Genomic DNA, 21412 nt, shown 5'->3' on the forward strand with positions numbered 1-21412 from the left:
ACATGTTCAATAGCCATTTTGATTGCATGAAGTTTGGTGGTGTAAATACTGCAACTAAGTGAAAGAGATTCGGAGATAACATAGGTTGGTGGAACTACTGCAGAACCTATACAAGTATTAAATTTAGATTCATGGGTTTGCTGATGCATGAACTGGACATAGTTGCTGTATATTATGATCGCCCAGTGCCTGTTTTCCCAATGCTGAAAAAAATCATCACATAGTGGTTTGAATGCAGACCCGGTGGCTCAATTTTCCAGTTTCTGGGTAGATATTGACTAGTCATCATCATCATCTGTTTTCAATCCACTGCAGCAACTTTAGAGTTTCTTCTGTTTTGTGCAATGGCCATCCATTTACTACCAACAAACTAGTGAATTTCATCTGTCCATCTCCGTTGTTATCTTACAGGTTTTCTTTTAGCTTCTCTTGAGTACCATTCTATTATTTTAATTGTCCATCTGTCTTCGTGTCTTCGAGCTATGTGTGCTGCTCGTCCATTTCGGTTCTTTAGTTTTGATAAGGTAGTAGTAGTGGCATGTGATGCAAGAAAGCAAATGTATGAGCTTATGCAGCATCAGCCAAAAAAAAAAAAAAAAAATCACACCATTCCCTCCAAATGCCTGTCCAGTTCCTCGTTAAATTTATTCAACCTATCAACTTCCACAACGACAGATGGAAGTTTGTTCAGCAATTAACCACTCGCTGGCTAAAGGCAAATTTCCGCACATCTATTCTACATCTGTCCTTTCGTAATTTGAATTTATGCCCCCTTAGGTTCGTAATCTGAACAAGTGGATAAGGTCCTTTACTTGTGTTTGCTGCCTAATCCTCTTCTTATCCAATAGTCTCATTCCTAATATAATTTGTTCCATTCTTCGCTGTTATTGTATTGGTTTGTTGCTGCTACTGATTCCCACTGATCAATACATGCCCAGTTGTGAAGTGAAGCACAGGCCTCAGAAATAAAAACCAAACATGTTAAATAGAAAGGGTGAAAGAATATTTGCTGATGCTATTGAGGCAGTGTTAGGTGGGTGGGAAAACTGCTAGCTTGGGGGGGGAGGGATTCACAGACTAAAAGGTTAAAAGTAGCCGCAGGCAGAGGTGAAGATGATTCTTGCACAACTACTATTAGAATAAGTAGCGACCTGGAGCAAGGGGTGCTAGGGTTTTCAAGGACTGATGGCAATCATTGTGAAACAGGTGTGTATATGCGTTAGGGTAACTAACAATAAGAATAGGAACATGTATACTTGCATGTATACCAATGCAAGAGGTATAGTAAATAAATTTGATGAATTTGAAGTGTTGGTCAAGACATCAAAGGCGGATATTGTTGGAATAGCAGAGACATGGTGTCACACAGATATAAGGAATGCAGAACTCCAATTTGGGGAGTACAATGTGTACAGAAAGGATAGACAGGATAGGAAGGGAGGAGGTGCCATGCTGTTAATTAAGAAAAACAAAATCAAAAGAAGTGCATCCAGTTGATATAGATGAACAGTGCATTGCTGAGTCAGTTTGGTGTGACATAAGCACTGCAAAAGCAAAAATAAGAGTAGGAGTGTGTTATAGGCCTAATGACTCGAATGAGTACAATGAACAATTGTACAGAGAAATAGAGTGGGTTGATAAATCAGAATGTCTTATAATGGGGGATTTTAACTTCCCAGATATTGACTGGAACTTGTGGGTTGGTCACTAGTCAGGCTTTTGTGGATTTATTGGATGATTGTTTTCTGCAGCAGCATGTTCGAGAGGCAACCACAGAAAGTAACACTCTTGATCTGGTTATCAGCAGTGATCATTTGTGTATTAAGAATTTGCAGATAAAGGAACCACTAGGTGGCAGTGATCACAGTGTACTGATGTGGGATTTACTTAAAGATATAATTACCATCAGGGGTAAAGGAAAGGGTTTTTGCTTTCGTAAAAGTGAGAACAGTGGTCTCAGACAGTTTTTAAATTCTGTACAGTGGGATCAACTGACGATGTTACCAACAGTAAATTCAAAGTGAATTTACTGTTGGTAGCATCAAGGAAGCATTCAAGGAATTAATCGTGGATGCTACTAAAAGTTTCATACCTATTAAGAAATACTTTTCAAGGTTTAGGCCTAAATGTTATCAAAGGAACTAATGAGACTTGTGACAGAGAAAAAAAATGCATAGGATGCATATAAATTATCAAGCGACTCAGAAGCCTATGGCAGATATAAGCTAGTCTGTAATCAGGTCACAAAGGAGATTAGGTAGGTGAAGGCAGATTACAAGAAATCTTTGGCAAAAGATGCTAAGAAAAACAGCAAGGATTTCTTTACTTATATAAACTCTAAAAGGAAGGGGATGAATCTGATTGGTCCACTGCATATTGATGGTTCGGCTGTTGATGATTCTGCTCAGATAGCAAACAAACTGAATGAGTATTTTGCATCTACATTCACACATAGCTTCTCATGTGTGCATCTACATTCACACATGAGAAGCTATTAAGGTTTGAAAATGGCAGAAGGTTATCAAATTGTAGCAGGGTGCTTAATTATTTTGTAATAACTGAGAGCAAAGTGGAGGAGAAATTGTTGAAGTTAAACATAAGAAAGGCACCTGGGGTGGATGGGATCTATTCAGTTATATTAAAGGAGGTGGCAAAGCAACTAAGCAAACCCGTAGCCACAATTATGAGAGAATCCTTGGACTCAGGGGAGGTCCCCACAGACTGGAGATGTGCAAATGTATCCCCAATTCACAAAGGGGAATCGAAGGGTGACAGGAGTAATTACAGACCGCTTAGTTTAACTTCTGTTCCGGGTAAAATAACGGAGTCACTGGTTAAAGATGCATTGCAGGATCATCTAGACAGGACTGCAGCATTAATTCAGACACAGCATGGGTTTGTTAAGGGAAAGTCTTGTCTGACAAATTTGATAGGATATTATGATGTGGTTACAAAGGAACTGGATGCAAAAAATAATTTTGATATCATATATTTGGATTTCAGGAAAGCTTTTGACACTGTTGCACATGAAAGACTATTGTACAAATTGGAGCAGAATGGTATTAAGGGTAATTTGCTACAATGGATAAAAGGTTGGTTGAGTGGGAGAACACAGAGGGTGGTAATTAATGGGTGCTGCTCTTCGTGGACTAATGTTATTAGTGGAGACCCACAGGGTTCAGTTTTGGGTCCACTGTTGTTTTGTATATTTATTAATGATATTGATGAAGGTATATCAGGCTTAATGTCGAAGATTGCAGATGATACAAAGGTTAGCAGGGTTGTTAATGACAGTAATGGCAGTGTGCTACTGCAACAGGATCTAGATAATTTGGGCAGATGGGCTAAGAAGTGGCAACTGAAGTTTAACCTTGACAAATGCAAAGTACTGCATATGGGTAGAAGTAACCCCAGAGAAATGTACCAACTGTGTGGTACTACACTTAAGGTGGTAGAAAATGAAAAAGACCTGGGAGTAATTGTGCAGTCAGATGTGAAGTTTTCTGAGCAATGCAGACAGTCTGCCAGTACTCAAGTACTGGCAGCCTGTACGTAGTACTCAAGGCCGCACCTTGAGTACTAAGTACAGGTCTGGAGGCCTCATTTTAGGAAGGATGTAGATTTTCTTGAGCGTGTACAGAGAAGGGCAACAAGATTGGTGAGGGGAATGAAGGGATCCTCTTACCAAGAGAGGCTTAAGTTCTGCAAATTGCAGTGGCTGTTGACTAGGCACCTGCGCGGTGATCTGATTGAGGTGTATAAGGCCTTGAATGGGTTGAGCACACTGAATTCTGATGGGATTCTTCCACTCGTTCAGATTACGAACAATAAGGGGGCATAAATTCAAATTAAAAAAAGAGAGATGTAGAACAGATGTGCAGAAATGTGCCTTTAGCCAGCGGGTAGTTAATTGCTGGAACAAACTTCCATCTGTCGTTGTGGATGTTGATAGGTTAAATAAATTTAAGGAGGAACTGGACGGGCATTTGGAGGGAATGGTGTGATTTTTTTTTTTTTGGTTGATGCTACATAAGCATCAGGCACTTGCTTTCTTGCATCACATGCCACTACTACTACTTGTATCACCTTTCGAACCCCGTTTGTGAACTGGGGATATATTTGCATACCTCCAATCCATGAAGACCTCCCGTGAGTCCAAGGAAGCACTCGTAATTATGGCTAAGGGTTTGCTTACTTCCTCTGCTGTCACCTTTAATATAACTGGATAGATTTTATCCACCCCCAGATGCTTTCCTTACGTTTAACTTCAACAATTTTTCCTCTACTTTGCTCTCAGTTATTAAAAAATCACTTAGCTCCCTGTTCGAGTTTGATAAATCTCTGACATTCCCCTCTTTGAATAACTCCTCCTGTGTGAATGCAGATCATCAATAGTTTAACCCTCTATGTTAAGTGGACCAATCTGATTCATCCCTTTCCTTCTAGAGTTTTCATAAGTAAAGAACTCTTTGCTGTCTTTCTTTGCATCCTTTGCCAAAGATTTCTCGTAATCTGTCTTCGTCTGCCATCACCTCCTTTGTGACTTGATTACAGACTAGCTTATATCTGCCATAGACCTCTGTGTAACCTGATAATTTATATGCATCCCATGCATTTTTCTTCTGTCACGAGCCTTATTAATTCATTTGACATCCATTTGGCCTAAACCTTGAACAGTATTTGTTAATCGATATGAAATGCCTAGTAGCCTTCAAGATTTAGTCCCTGGAGGCTCCTCATTTAGAATTCACTTGGTAACATCATCAGTTCATCCCACTGGATAGAATTTAAAAACTGTCTGAGACCACTGTAGTCACCTTTAGGAAAGCAAAAGCCCTTCCCTTTACTCTTGATGGTAGTTACATATTTAAGTAAATCCCACATCAGTACACTGATCACCGTCACCCATTGGTTCCTTCATCTCAAATTCTTAATGCATGAATAATCACTGCTGATAATCAGATCTAGAGTATTACTCCCTCTGGTTGCCTCACAACCATGTTGCTGTTGTAGTAGTAGTATTGATAGATGCATGTAATGCAAGAAAGCAACTGTATGAGCTTGTGTAGCATCAGCCAAAAAAAAAAAACACACACACCACAATTTCACACAACCATTTCCTCTAAAAATTTGTCCCATTCCTCCGTGAATTTATTTAAGTTATCAACTTCCACAACAACTGATGGAAGTTTGTTCCAGCAATTAACCACCCACTGGCTAAAGGCAAATTTCCACACATCTACTCTACAACTGTCTTTCCTCAATTTGAATTTAAAACCCCCTCAGGTTCATAATCAGAGCAAGCAGAAGAATCACCTCAGAATTCAGACTGCTCAACCCATTCAAGACCTTATACACCTCAATCCAATCATCTCATTTATTTGATGACTGTAGAAAACAGTCATCCAATAAATGAGGTGACTGTAGAACACAGTCATCCAATAAATCCACAAAAGTCTTGCTACCATGTGAGTGACCAACTGACAAGTTCCAGTCAATATCTGGAAAGTTATAATCATCCATTATAAGACATTCTGATTTATTGGCCCACTCTGTTTCTCTGCACAACTGCTCATTATACTCACCAGATTCATTAGGCCTATAACACACTCCTACTCTCATTTTCCCTTTCTCAGTGCTTTTGTCACACCAGACTGACTCAACATTGCACAGTCCACCAACATTAACTTGGTGGACTTCTTTATATCTGTTTCTTAACTAACAGCATAACCCATCCTCCCTTCCAGTCGTGTCTATTCTTTCTGTACACATTGTACTCGCCAAATTGCAATACTGCACTGCTTATATCTGCGTGACACCACACTCTGATATCCGAACAATATCTGCCTTTGATGCCTTGACCAGCACTTCAAACTCATAAAATTTATTAACTATACTTCTAGCAGTGGTATACATGTAAGTATACATGCACTTGTTCCTATTCTTAGTTACCCTAACACAGCCCATATATTTACTTGTTCCACTATGACTCTCAACAGTCCTGGAAATCCCCATTGCCTTGCTTTCCAGGCTGTTGCTCATTCTAATAGAAGCAGTGCAAGAATCACTTGTGCTTTTGTCTGTGGCCACTGTTAATCTTTTAATCTGTGCATCTCCCCAGTTTTCGACCCATCTAACACTGCTTGATAGCATCAGAAAATATTCTTGCACCCATTCTATTTAAGTGTATCCTATCCCTGTAGAAGCAGTCTCTCCTGTTAACAAGCACAGACCACGCTGAAAAAAATTCTACCCCATGAGCCCTGCTCAATCTCTCCAGGCCGAATTGATCAACAAGGCTCTCATATACTCCCTCCTATTGTGTCTGGGCAGAATTGCAGACACTTTCAAATTTAACCCTGACTCACAACTTTTTTTCAACATTGACCTGTACTTATTAAGTAAATCTGCAGTTCTCCTACTCTTAATGTCATTAGTGCATAGGTGGTAATGACTCGCATCGACTGGTGCAATACCACCACTTTGCTTATTGGAGGCTTGAAGTGGTGAAACCCATGTTTAGTCTCTAGAGCAAAGTTTCCGGCATTCCCTCCATACTTCTCTCTCAACCCATGCACGGTACTAAGTACTATAGGTTTTGATACCTTTCGTGTTTGGGGTTTCCATAAAAAAAAAAAAAAAAGTTCCAACGTGTACAACAATATCACTCTTTATGCCCTTAAAAGATGATATCTGCTCTATAACATCATCAGCTTTTGCCTCTGGCAGACATGCTTTTTGCATAATATTTTCCCCGTCTCTCTGACAATAGAGTAACCATTAACTAGTTCCTGTGGAACCAGCGTATTCTGCTTTGGAGATTTCTGGTGTGTTGCCTGATGCACAGGAGTGAGCTCTGGCATTGAGTTGGGCAGCTGACAGCTTGATGGTCCCTCATATTAATTTCTTAGAGGGCATCTACCCTAAACCTCAAACTCTCATAGTTGCGTATCAGAATGCTGATTCGGTGCCTAATTTCTTGACACTAGGTACCTAGCACACACACACACACAAAGACATCCTCCTTGGCTAGATCATGTCCTGTTCCAGAAATGTCACCAAACACTTCACACATTTTTTTGAGATTGTGATGTGTAGTTAAGGTGGGAGATGACTTTCATCAACCGGTGAAATACCACCACTTTGCTTATTGGAGGCTTGAAGTGGTGAAACCCATGTTTAGTCTCTAGAGCAAAGTTTCCGGCATCCCCCTCTCCCCATACTTCTCCTTTAACCCATGCACGGTACTAAGTACTATAGGTTTTGATACCTTTCGTGTTTGGGGTTTTCATAAAAAAAAAAAAAAAAAAAGTAGAATCCCCCCCCATTTCTTTTCTTCCCCGAGCCACAGCACTAATGCTGATCTGTGCTTATTGCTTTGCAGCTGATTTCTGTTTAAATACAATTGAATTAACAATGAAATTTAATAAGATTAATAAATTTTATTGATTAATTGATAAAATTATCTTTCCCGGCCAAAACAGCGCTCAGTGGGTGGGGGAGAGGGATGACAAAATCGCGAGCGTGGATGTTTCTCGCTAATCCTTGTTCAGTATGTGTTAATCGCTTGTCATGAAAGGTTTCGTCGTTTGCTTTTAATTTATATGCTTATAAATTGAATAAATTTATCAATTTATAAATTGATATACATTGGACTCCCGCTAGTCCGAACTAATTGGGACCGAGCCCTGTTCGGATCAGCAGAATTTCGGATTAGCCGAATAACGTACCCCAGAATTTAAAATGAATAAGGAGTGAGTGACGTTGATAGCTTGAAGTAATGCTTCAGGAAATCACAAGCTACCTTTGATGATGATGATTAAATCAGCGAAGCCGAGAGCGCTTTTAAAAATATGAACATTAACAATCTTCCAGTTCATTACAAAAGTCAAAAAAAAGCTTGGATGAACGGACAGCTTTTCATTGAGTGGTTTCATAATCAATTTGTCTCAGCAGTGAAACGTTTCAAGCAATGAAAATGATTTGCCACCTCGCGCCATTCTCCTCATAGACAATGCGCCATCCCACCCAGACGTTTCCGAGTTTACATCAGGGGATATAAAGGCAGCTTTCTTACCGCCTAATGTAACACCGTTATTACAGTCCATGGACCAGGGGGTGTTACAGTCTATCAAGCTTGCATACAGAAAGAAATATCTTAGGTCCTTGACAGAAGATAACACCAATTCACTTTCTTTACATGAGAAAATGAAACAAGTGAACTTAAAAGATGTTGTATATTGGGTTGCTGAGCTGTGGGAGAGTGTAACCGGTGGCAAAACATAGCATCTTCTAATCGATTTTCATCATTACGTCAAAAGAAATTAACAGAGTTTGTTACTTCTGAAAAATGGCTTTTGTTCCTGTTTTTGTGTATAAGTATTGATCTGTAGTTTTAATAGGCCATGTCAAACACTGATTTATTAATTTTGTATTAGTACAGTACTACAATAAAATACAATTTTTTTGTGGAATTCTAAATGTCTTTGTACCATTAATACCATTTAAATTTAACGTATTTAACATATATTTTGCGAACTAAAAAATTTCCTCTTCGCTAACCGAAACGTGTTCGGATTAGGCGGACGTTCGGATTAGCGGGAGTGCACTGTACTTACAAAAGTGATAAATCTACCATTTTGCAGTGTAAAACAGACTTTTTCGAGTGTGTTAACGGAAGAAAGTGACTTTATTGTGGACAAGTTCTTTCTAACCCATACAAAAATATGGCTACGAATAACAAGAGAAATGTGAAAATATCAAAGAAGGTGATGACATTAGCGAATAAAATTGAGTTATTAGACAAAATTTCTAATGGTGAAAATGTCTCCTCAGTGGCAAAATATTATAAAATCAATGAGTCAATGGTACAATCAATCAAAAAATCGGAAGAAAAAATCCGCTGTAGTGTCCGTGAAAACGTGCTAATTGCTTCAAAAATTTGCTCTGTAACTCGTGATGTTAAATTAGGAAATATGGAAAAGGCTTTAAATCTGTGGATAGAAGACCGAACTCAAAATAAAATTCCGTTAAGTTCACTCGTCATTCGTGAAAAGGCAAAACTCCTTTATCAACACTTTAGCGAAACTGGTGATAGCTCTGGCGGGATAAGTTTTTTAGCCAGCAAAGGTGCTGGTTTGAAAGATTTGTTTGAAATTTCTAATAAATATTACATTTAATATTAAATTGTTTCTTATTTTCATTTCGATGCCATATGCTTGCATTTCACTACTGTCTATGTACATAGTCATATTATGAAGGTACATATAATACATACATATACAAAATTTTAGACTAGTTTTTCTTATATATTTCATACTTTGGAACGGAACCCCTTTATTACTATGGGAGCCATAACTCAGTATTCGCGTTTTCGGTATTCGTGACATTTCTCAGGAACGTAACCCCTGCAAATAGCGGGGGTTTACTGTACTTATGTCAGCATTTGATGACTTAACTTGAAATTCATTAAATTTATTTACTATGCTCCTATCATTGATGTACATGCACTTGTTCTTACTCTTATTTATCTTAACATAGCCCATGTATTCACTTATCCCATGATGACCTACAGCAGAACTTGAAATTCCCAACACTTTGAGTAAGACTTTCCAAACTGCTGCATGTTCTAATAGAAGCAATGCAAGAATCACTTTCAACTGTGCCCACGGCTCTAGTTAATCTATTAATCTATTTATCCGTGTATTCCTCCCAAGTTGTCAGTTTTCTGACCCACTTAGCACTGATTCAACTGATTCAAGTGAATATTCTTGCACTCATTTTATTTAAGTGTTGTTTCCCATCCCTGTCAAATGGCTCTTCTTAGATTCCAAATTACACTGAACTTCCATACAAAACAACTCAGCAAAAAGAAGTTTAGATAAACAGTGTATACTGACAATAAGGTTACTAGAAAATTTTGTCAACTTTGATATGCTTTTCCTATTTATCAGAAAAAAAAGTAATGTGAAACCATCTACTAGATTATGGTATTAATATTAACTCTCAAAATCATTACCAGGGAAAATGAAACAAATTTGGATAAGCCCTCCTGAAGGAAGATTTTTTGTATCATAAGTATAGTAATATGAAATATTTTATATTAATTGGAAGGCTTACCTTCTTCTGTTTTCTCATTAAGACCTTTTAAATCAAGAATGGGAACTTGTACTACAACACTGTCTTTTAACTCTTCAGACACCTTTGAATCACGAGCATGTCGATTTGTATCTATTATAAAAAGAAATCAAATGGCCCTACTTAGAGACTATTCAAAATAAATTAATAGACAATTGGTCATTATACTTGTAAAGTGAGGGTGGGGGAGAAGTTTTAGTGTCAGGAATTAGCTCTGCATATGAAATAAAATTTTCCTTTCTGATGAAAGGGAAATAACATAATTTAATAAAACAGCAAAATCTACAATGTACAGTTAACAAGGGAAAAAATAGTGTTAAAAAAGCAAAAGCAACTATAGAAAGTGACACTCTTTTCCTTTGTGTATATATAGAAATTTTTCATTTCTATCACGTGGCATGCACTGTTTCTCATTTAAGTATATGGTGGATCATATTATGGAACACTCATAATGGATCTGTTGATCCATTACGTGTGTTCCTACAGAATGATGAAATGCATATCAATAGTTCTCCTAATAAACAAGGAAAAAAATAGAAAGAATAATTTAAAAATCCCAGTCAAAAGATATCCAGTGAGATAAAGTTTGGACTTCTTCATGGATTTATCCTTTTGAAATCAAATTACCACAAAACACACATTCCAGGTATGCTGAGGGTGTGTGAGATGTGAGAAGTTCATTGTCCTGTCAAAAGAATACCTACATAGAGTTCATACAAAGGTAATGGTAAAGGTAATTGCATGATTCCAATATAGTGGAAAAACTATAAATTTTGTCCCCTCACATTTACATAATTACTGCAACAAGCACAATTTGGCCTTAATTGTCCTTGTGTCAGTAAACCCCCATTAAAACCAGCCAAACCAACCCTCACCAGACTGACAAATACCCTAATCCCAACCTCACCAAACTGGCCCCCCTCCAGTACAGGTGGACTTGGTGGTACAGTAGCTTCACCACTGTCAATATAATATAAAAGAAGAAAATAAGAGAAACTTATGTAGATTCTCTACATAAAATACTGTTTCTACTGAGACAGTATTTAAATTCTATACGGTGGGACCAAGTGATGATGTTACAAACAGCAAATTCAAAATGGGAAGTATTCAAAGTATTAATCTTGGAAGCTACTAGGCTTTTCATACCAACAAAGAAATATTGTTCAAGATTTAGGCCTAAATGAATGTCAGATGAACTAATTAGACATGTGGCAGAGAAAAAAAATGTATGGGATACATATAAATTAACAGGTGACATAGAAGCCTATGATAGATATAAACTGGTCTGTAACCAAGTCACAAAGGAAGTTAGGCAGTCAAAGGCAGATTACGAAAATCTTTGGCAAAGGATGCAAAGAAAAACAGCAAAGAGTTCTTTACTTATGTTAACTCTAGAAGGAAGGGGATGAATCAGATTGGTCCACTTGATATCGATGGTTCAACTGTTGATGACCTTCCCAGGCAGCTAACAAACTAAATGAATATTTTGCACCTACATTCACACATGAGGAGTTATTCAGGGAGGGGAATGCCAGAGGTGTATTAAACTCTGGCAGTAAGCTAGATAATCTTGTAATAACTGAGAGTAAAGTGAAGGAGAAATTGTTGAAGAGAAATATAAGAAAGACACCTGGAGTCGATGGAATCTATCCAGTTATATTAAAGGAGGCAGCAAAGAAAGTAAGCAAACCCTTAGCCATAATTATGAGAGCTTCCTTGGACTCAGGGGAGGCACCCACAGACTGGAGATGTGCAAATGTGACCCCAATTCTAAGGCTGACACAATTAATTATAGACCTGTGAGTTTAACTTCTGTTCTAGAGGAAATTAATGGAGGCACTGTACCACCAAGTCCACCTGTACTGGAGGGGAGCAGTTTGGTGGGGGTGGGGATTAGGGTATTTGTCAGTCTGGTGAGGGTTAAAGAAGCACTGCAGGATCATCTAGACAACACTTCAGTTATAGCTTGGACACAGCATGGTTTTGTTAAGGGGAATGACCAATTTGATTGCATACTCTGATGAAGTCACAAAGGAACTGGATGCAAAGAATAATTTTGATATCATATATTTGGATCTTAGAAAGGCTTTTGATACTGTTGCACATGGAAGACTGCTGCACAAATTGGAGCAGTGTGGCATTGGAGGTAAATTGCTGCTATGGATAAAGGAATGGTTGAGTGGGAGAAGACAGAGTGGTAATCAATGGACACTGCTCTTCGTGGACTAATGTTATTAGTGGTCTCCCCCGGGGTTCAGTGTTGGGTCCATTGTTGTTTTCTGTATTCATCAATGATATCGATTATGTTATATCAGGCTTAATGTCCAAGTTTGCAGACAATACAAAGGTTGGCAGGGTTGCTAATGGCACTAATGACAGTAAGCTGCTGCAACAGTATCTAGAAAAGTTGAGCAGATGGGCTGAGAGGTGGCAACTGAAGTTTAATGTTGACAAATGCAAATTACTGCATATGGGAAGCAGTAACCCCAGAGTAATGTATCAACTGTGTGGTACTACACCGACAGTGGTAGAGAGTGAAAAGGGCCTGGGGTAATTGTGCAGGCAGATATGAAGTTTTCTGAGCAGTGCAGACTGTGTCTTGTCAATGATAAAAAGGAATTTTTCTAGCAGGTATAAGGAGATGATTATACCCTTGTAAAAGACAGTAGTCAGGCCACACCTTGAGTACTGTATACAGGTCTGGAGGCCTCATTTTAAGAAGGATGTAGAACTCTTGGAACGAGTACAGAGAAGGGCAACGAGATTAGTGAATGGAACAAAGGATTGCTCTTACGAAGAAAGGCTTAAATTTTTGCAAATTACAGTGTCTGGAGACTAGGCACCTGCGAGGTGATCTGATTTGGGTGTATAAAGCCTTGAATTGTTTGAGCATGCTCAATTTTGATGAGATTCTTCCTCTTGCTCAGAATTGCTCAGAATAATTGCCTGAGAGGGCATAAATTCAAATTGAGGAAAGACTGTTGTAGGATAAATGTGCAGAAGTTTGCCTTTAGCCGGTGGGTGGTTGATTGCTGTAACAAACTTCCATCTCTCATTGTAGATGTTGATAGCTTAAACAGATTCAAGGCAGAACTAGACAAACATTTGGAGCGGGTGGATGGGTGAAATGAGAAGGGTCTGTGTTTTTTTTTTTTTTTTTTTTTTGGCTGATGCTATATAAGTTTGCTTTCCTGCATCATGTGCCATGCTAATGCTAATAAAAAAAAAGTTAGCTGAAAATTCAAACTGCACACCAGACTACAAATATTCTGGAATCTCATGGATTCCTAGAGTACTATCTGTAATTGAACAAATTATTAGACTTAATGCATCCACCGTAATAGAATAATACCTCTATCTCCAGAACAAATAATCTAATACTTCAGCATACCTTATGGAAGTCTTGAAATTCACAATTCCAAGAATTATTGGAACTAATACTTTTAATTTCCAAAAAAACATCAACAGAGGCATTGAAGACTAGCTTATTAAACAGTTCACAGAACTTTTCCTATACGCACCTGTAGCATTACAGGTTCCTGAAACAGTCCTTTCTCTTTCTCAGGCAAGGCCTTCTGTTTACCACCATCTTTTTTCATTGGGAATTTGTGGCACTTTGGCTACTCAGAATACAGTGCTCCAGTTACGTAGATTCTCTTTTGGTAGTTCAAACAGTTTTATCTGAACAAGTTTTCATCGGTCAATTGCATGTTTTGTGAGCCGAAAAATCCTGAATAATGTTCTAGATATTTCAGAACATTATTCTGGAGTAATAGAATAACATTACATGTTCTCTGAACTACTGGAAATATTGGATACTGTTATTGTGATTTCATGGCACTGCCTTATGAATAAAGTCAACAGACGTACCACACTTAGAAGACTCCAAAAAAACTTATTCAGGATTTTGATTTCTGCATAAGGAATGCCCATAAGCATTTATGGTCTTCCACTTTTGTGTGTATTGCCAACACTTCAAATTACCTTGAATTTATCAAACAGGTACTTGATGGTAGGCTCTTTTGATGGAGTACATTCACTAATATATTTGTCTGTGCATTAGCACTAATAAAGGCAAATCACAGAAAGAAAGCCAAACTTATTCAGTGCTACCCTTAAAAAAAAAAAAAAAAAAAAAAATCAGCTGTTCCATTCCTTCTACAACACTTCCCTCTTCTCAGGTAGTTTTATAACTTGAACTTATTGTTGACATTCTTTGCTTCAGACTTTAAAGCATATTGTCAGGCCGAACCACTTGGCAATAAACCGATAAATATACATAAATGATCTGAAAGAGAAAGAAACATAAAATCAACAGGTTATTATTCTTTTTTTGAATATGCCTGTGTATATAGCTGATCCCACTGTAATATAATGCACAACATAAGTTCCTAAAAATGGTGTGTAGTAGAAATGCATGCTATAGCTCAAAATTTCAAATATCCAAAATTTCATATAACAATCAGGGATAGGTTCCATAAAAGCTAAAAATTGTCATTAGTTACCCCATTTTTAAACCAGTTTTTATGAATAGATATTACACCATGATGGGATTACACCAAGCTGGAGAGAGTAATGTGTGCGCACTCAGCATTGTACAGGTGGCAGGGGGCATGTGCTGACCTATAGTTTTTAAATTGGCCAGAGCACATGGGCTTTTGGTACACAGAAGTTTCCAGATGGATGGATGTATGTTGGTCCCCTGTCACCTGTACAGTACTGCGTTCACACTGCTCTCTCGAGCTTGGAACCATTCCAGCTCTGTAGAAACCAGGCGCAAAGAAGTTTCTAAGATAAGAGCTGACCTCACTAACTGTGGCTACCCTACCCATATCTTGGACAGATGCGACCAACAAGCTGTTGAGCTTGCTGCACATCCCAGACCTGCTCCCCATAGCAACGAGACAACTTCTAACTGCTTACATCCAATATTACCTGGGCACTTCAGATCACATTTCTAAGATCTTATGCAGGTACCATACAAAGTGCCTGGAACTTCCCGGTAGTGGTTTGCGATCTGTTGTCTCGAGGGTGAAGACACCCGTCCTGTCTTTTATGTAGCGGTGCTATGTACTACATCACATGCCACTATCGTGGCAGCTGTTATGTGGGGGGGGGGGAACTGCCAGAAGGCTCCAGGATCGCCTTATGGAACGTGAAAGAGCCATTCAGCTAGGTGACTCTACACACTTTGCAGTTGCAGAACAAATCTGCCACAGCAAAATTTGCCTGTGGCAGATATATCCTGGCCTTATCCCACCTATCCTTTCCGAACAACATATTTCCCATTTCCCTGACAACAGAATCATCAAATAACTATATCCTGTGAGACCAGTAGATTCTGCCTTGGGGGGGGGGGGGTGCTACTGTGTTGCCAGATGTGCATGGCATTGAGGTGGGCAGCTGAGAGCTTGACGAGCCACCATATGATTCCTTCAATGGCATCTAGCCTGTTATTCAAGCTATCAATATTTTAGGAAATCTTTGTAACAAACTGTTATGTCAATGGGTTGATATAGCTTTTTATAAATCATGAATTATTACTATTTGTTAAGGCACCTGAAATGTAATGCACTGCATACATTAACTAGCGTGTTCAATCTGTCCTTTGTGTGTGTGTGTGTGTGTGTGTGTGTGCGCACGCGCGCACACACGGCGTCATCCAGTAACACAAAGGCGAGTGCATGCATATACACACACTATAATTAAAATGTGCCACCATATTTCTTGCATGCCACTGGTTCACTATTACTGATATTCATTAAACTAATCAAAGCTAGAATTAATACTGCCAATGCATGATGAATTATGTTGGAACAAGTCCCTGGACATGACAAGCATAATCTGTAGAAGCACAACAAAATTGGTCTCACTTTATGATGACACCAAACAAGCACAATTTAATGTCTCCTATATATAAAGAACATTTACCTAAGAACTAATGTGTTTACAGACTTTATACATCTTAACCTTTATAAGCATCAAGGAAAAAATAGTTACATTTTACGTACTTTCTATAAAATTATGTAAACTGTTGTGTGTTTTATAGCCATACCTTTATTTTCATCGCAAATGTATTCTTCATCACTATCTACATCTTCACTTGTTCCATTTCCGCTTCCTATTTCTGTCTCAGATCCATCATCTGTTGATGACGTTTCACTACTGTGAGCTGAAAATACTTGATCACAAGAGTATTTTTTATGCCAAGTTTCAGCGAGACGCCTTGTTTCATCAGCAGTTAATGAACGTTCCAGTTCTTCAGCAAAAGCTTCCTCATCAGATTCTGTGTCTGTACTAAAAAGAAATGGAAATACACGTACATAAAGAATAACAAAAAAAAAAAAAAAAACTACATTAAAATGCAATTTGAACTATTCACATTTTCCATTTGCACAAAATTAAAAATTTATAATGCATACAAAAGAAAAACTCACAATGTTTTTAATATAATCCACCTATACCAAGATTATTTGTAAAATAAGAAAAGTTGAAAAGACATTTACAACTTTTGTAAAACTTTTTTTAATGTGTTGTAAAGGAGAGTTATTCCTGGATGATGTATTTTTCACTAATTACTATCATATACTATCTTCATATAATTACTATCCTTCAATCAACTTGCAAGCAAGGGCATAGAAATGGAATAGGTTACAGTGATATAAAGGGTGGGATATATGACAGTTTACTGAGAAGAGTTGCAATTTACTGATAGTAAATTACCAAAAACAGCTTGAACAATTAATATAAACGTCATAAATAAAATCAAGTAAATACAACATTAATAATGGACATGAAACTGACTTGAGGGTTTAATTTGTATGAAATATTAAAAGACAGAATGAAACACTTTTAACCTATACAATATCAATAATAAAAGATCTGTTTACTTCCATCCATGTGCCTATGATTTTTGAAATTATATGCACATGAAAATCAGACATTTTGTGATATGTACCTACCACTCTATTAGTGATTGTTATTTAATTGTTACAAAGAAAAGAATGGCAAAAGATTTTGAAATCCCATATTCCAAACCCTTGCCATTTGCAATTGGTAACAATGAAGAAGTAATTACAACACTGAATGCTAAAGTGGTAAGAACATACCACAAAACAGTTGATTTAAGATATAATTTGCAACTGGAAATAAACAGATTTTAGATCTCACATAGGTTGGAAGTGCTTCATTCCATCTTTTAATACATTTAATTGCCAATGCACCAGATGACTTGAGGAACATCTAAACTGCACAAATATTTCTATTGTCCATGCTGCATATATTTTCCTTCCCCTCCTAATTGGGTTATAATGGTAGGCAACACTTTGCCTACCATTATAACCCAAAGTATCCCCCAAAAACAGCTTAAGAGGATAAAATAAAAGTTTGATCTCTATTAAAAATTAAAAAAAATAACCAATAAACACTAAACACAATAAACAAATTTAGCTTATGATCTATAAAGAAATTTCATGCTTCCTACATGATAAAGTATTATTGTAATCATAAGGAGCATAAAGCTTCCAGGAATTTCAGTCACACAATCATCAGATTTAAAGATGAATACAATTAGAAATAAAAGTCCCAAAAGTTCTACTTTTTTGGATTTATTTTTATTAAACATGTATTCGGAAACTGCACTAGTAAAGTGCACCTATTTACAGTGTGTGTGTGTGTGTGTGTGTGTGTGTGTGTGTGTGTGTGTGTGTGTGTGTGTGTGTGTGTGTGTGTGAGAAAGAGAGAGAGATTCAGTAGTTGCATTATAAGCTTCTCAGGTTTGTGTGTAAAAATAATCCATGAGACCACTAATACCAACCACTAATAATAAAGTATAGTTATTTTTTAAATAACTATATTCTAAAATTTATTCTAAAATATATTCTAAAATAATAAAATTTCATATCTGCCTGTACTATAAACCCAGTGCTATTACTCAAGTTGATGTAGCAGTGTCAAGTGCAAAGGTGCAGAAATACATGCTTTGAGCTGACCAGGCTAGCTGGGTGGGTAAAGTGCCTGCCTGGAAACCCAAAGGTCGTGGGTTCGAATCCCGCCTTGGGCTTGGATATGAGTAGAAAATGCAAAAACCTTATGAGGTGCCATATGGCTATAGAAGCCGATGCGCTAACAACAAAAAAAAACACACACACAAAACAGAAAAAAAAAAAAAAAAAATCCATGTTTTTTTTTGAGTGACTTTGTAGTTCATGTTCACATGACTATTAAATAAATGTGATGTATTCTACAAGAGCTGTTCAATAAAGAATGATCATAATTTTTGTAGGGTGTGACCTTGGCAGTCAGTCAAGTTTATTCCTGTTCTGTTTAGCCTACACAACAAGGACATGACACATGAGGAACAGTATCCTGCTCTCAAATTTTGTTTTCATCTCAAGGTAACATCAGCCTGAAGCATATGAAATTTTAAAAGAGGCCTATGGTGGATCTATGCTTCCATACAGTACAGCTTGAAGATGGTTTAGAATGTTTAAAGATCGACATGATTCAATCACAAAAATCTGGATTCCTGGAGGTCCAACCAATTCTGTCACCAAGAAACCATAAGCACTGCTTCTGTAATCATGACAGAAGATCACTGGATAACAGTAAGGCAACTGGCAGAATGTTGAGAATAGAAGAATAGGAAGCATGCACGGTATTCTCCATTACCATTTGCACACAATGCGTGTTTGTACAAGCTAGGTTCCCAGACTACTCAAACCTCAGCAACAGCAAGTCTGCATGGAGGTTTGTCAGGAGCTGCAATAGATGGTGAGGTTTTGCACAAGGTGATAATGGCCGATGAGACATGACTCTACTCAATTCAGAGAGTAAGCAGCAACGCTCTGTTTAGAAGTCTATATCATCTCCAACACCAAAAAAAGCAAAAGTTGTGGCTTCTGCAGGAAAGGTTACAGTCATCTCTTTTTTTTTGACATTCAAGGAATGGTTTACCTGCATGTTGTGCCATATCATACGACTTTTACAGGACCTTACTACAGAAATGTATCGAACACTTTGCAGAATTACATTCATTACAAACAACCACACCTGCACACGTGGGTGGATATGATAATGCGAGATCTCACACTGCTTGTACTGTCATTGAGTACTTAAAAAGTAAAGTAAAGTGCAGCCATTATCAACCCACTGCAGGATGGAAGTCTCCTCAACAATTCATGCTGAGGGGAATGGACCATAATCTGCCACGCTGGTCCAGTGCGGGTTGGCAGATCGACCGTATTCAGCAGTCAGGGGCTTGAACCCCGGTCTACTCAAAGAGCGTGTGCTACTGCACTCCCGCTCCTGACCATTCGGCTACGGAGGCCGTGGCATTGAGTACCTAGTCAGCATTAATATCAAATGTGTTTCTCATCCACCTTATAGCTCTGGCCTTGCACCCTGTGATTCTTTTCATTTCCAAAGGTAAAGAAGAGGCTGCAAGGAAAATGTTTCCAGTTGTCAGAAGAAGTAGTAAAGACAAGTGAGGCAGTTATGCATGTCAAAAAATGGCAGAAATGCATTTAATCAAATGAGGACTACTTTGAAAAGGATCATCAAAATATGGATGATTAATAAACGTCTAAGGTACGGGGAAAAAAATTATGATCGGTCTTCATTGAACGACCCTTGATATCTATATTGTGAGCTCCTCCGACTTTATGCAGTCATTCAGAGTATAAACAGACAAATTATTTATTTATTAATCTTAAAAAAAAAAAAAACTCTATTCCTAATTGCTAGAGAAAGATTTTGAAAACAGTATTACAGTATCAATTCGAATTCATATGTGCTGCATGCATTTGATTTTGGCCATGGAGAGACATTCTGTATTCACTAAGAACTAAGGGCCAATTATTAAACTCTGCGATTTATGTTCAACTTAGAGACAAATCTAAGTTGATTTGTCATCCGGTTCTGCCTAAGTTGCTAATATCTTTTTAAATTATATACCATCACTTGAAAAGATAAATCCACTATACATTTAAGAATCTGATACATAACCAAGGCAGCTGTTTTGAAATACTTGTTTCACATCAGTTGGCCTTTTATTTCCATACCTTAGACAAAATAAATTATTTGAAGTTCTAGGTATGCACTGCGAATAATATATTTTGTCTAAGATATGGAAATAAAATTTCCATTTATAACCAACAACAACAGTATAATGTTGTTGCATTTATAAAAGACTGTACAATGTCAGAGGACCTAGGGTATTTCATTGCAGTAGTTAAAATCAAATCAAAATTTGTATGCATTACCAACATTTGACTTTATGAATTGAACTTATTTTCAATTAAGAGACAAATACCAATACTCATGATTATTATTTAATAATAATAATCATAAGAGGGGAAAAATGAAAAAGGACCACCCGGGCAGAGACCATCGAGGAGTTCCGGAGCAATATATGAAGCAGTGAAGTAAGACATAACAGCCGAGCCCCCTGGAAGGAACTAAAATGGAAGAAAACCAAGGATGTACAAGAGATGAGATAGTGAGAGATTCGGGAGGAAGAAGTAAAACAGTCAATCAGGAACTTGCACAACTGGCAAACCCCAGGAAGACATAACGGCCACAACTACCGGTACAAGAAGCTAACTTGCACGCACACGCACACACACACACACACACACACACACACACACACACACACACACACACACACACACACACACAAGCAGAGCAGTTTATCCGAATGATAAGGTATCCAGAGACAATCCCATTGTTTCTCACTCAAGAAATCACATATCTAAAGCCTAAAAACCAAGATACAAGAAATCTGCAGAAATAGAGGCCAAACACCTGTCTCTAAATTATGTACAAGATCCTGACCAGCTGCATAATCAAGAAGATATCAGACAACTTGGAGAGCCAGAACATAATGGCCAAACAGCAGAAAGGATGCAAGCGGATGAGCAAAGGATCTGGCTTCCACGTAACTATTCACTGAGTGTAATAAAGATATATATATATATATATATATATATATATATATATACAATGAGCCCCAGATGCCTATGTGAGAACCTGAAGGTACTGTGGAAACCTCCCAGCATTTTGATCTCCCCCTGCAGTAGTATAATCTGGGAATTCCCTCAAAGCGGACTCAACTAGAACCTTTCCTCTTTCTAACTAGAAGGCAAACAGTCTTCAATGCACTTGAACCTTTTCCTCTCCTCCCACAAAAAATGGGGTGCTGCAGTCGCAGAAGTGAACAGTCAGGGGAAATTTGAGCTCCTGCAAAAGGATAGTATTTTTGATATTTTTACCA

General features: G+C 37.8%; 1 protein-coding gene across 1 annotated transcript in view; it reads right to left on the bottom strand.

Moving 5' to 3' along the window:
* The window catches only part of Mical (Molecule interacting with CasL), a 624164-nt gene that overhangs the window by 151150 nt on the left and 451602 nt on the right, over positions 1-21412 (bottom strand). The window contains exons 19-20 of the mRNA XM_090389022.1: positions 16193-16434; positions 10120-10230 (exon numbers count right to left, since the gene is read on the bottom strand). Coding sequence (XP_090245148.1) covers positions 10120-10230; positions 16193-16434 — 353 coding nt within the window. The remainder of the gene's footprint in view (positions 1-10119; positions 10231-16192; positions 16435-21412) is intronic.

Source organism: Mastigoproctus giganteus, chromosome 14, assembly GCF_048544385.1.
Source record: "Mastigoproctus giganteus isolate SK-2022 chromosome 14, ASM4854438v1, whole genome shotgun sequence".
Taxonomy (NCBI): Eukaryota; Metazoa; Arthropoda; class Arachnida; order Uropygi; family Thelyphonidae; genus Mastigoproctus; species Mastigoproctus giganteus.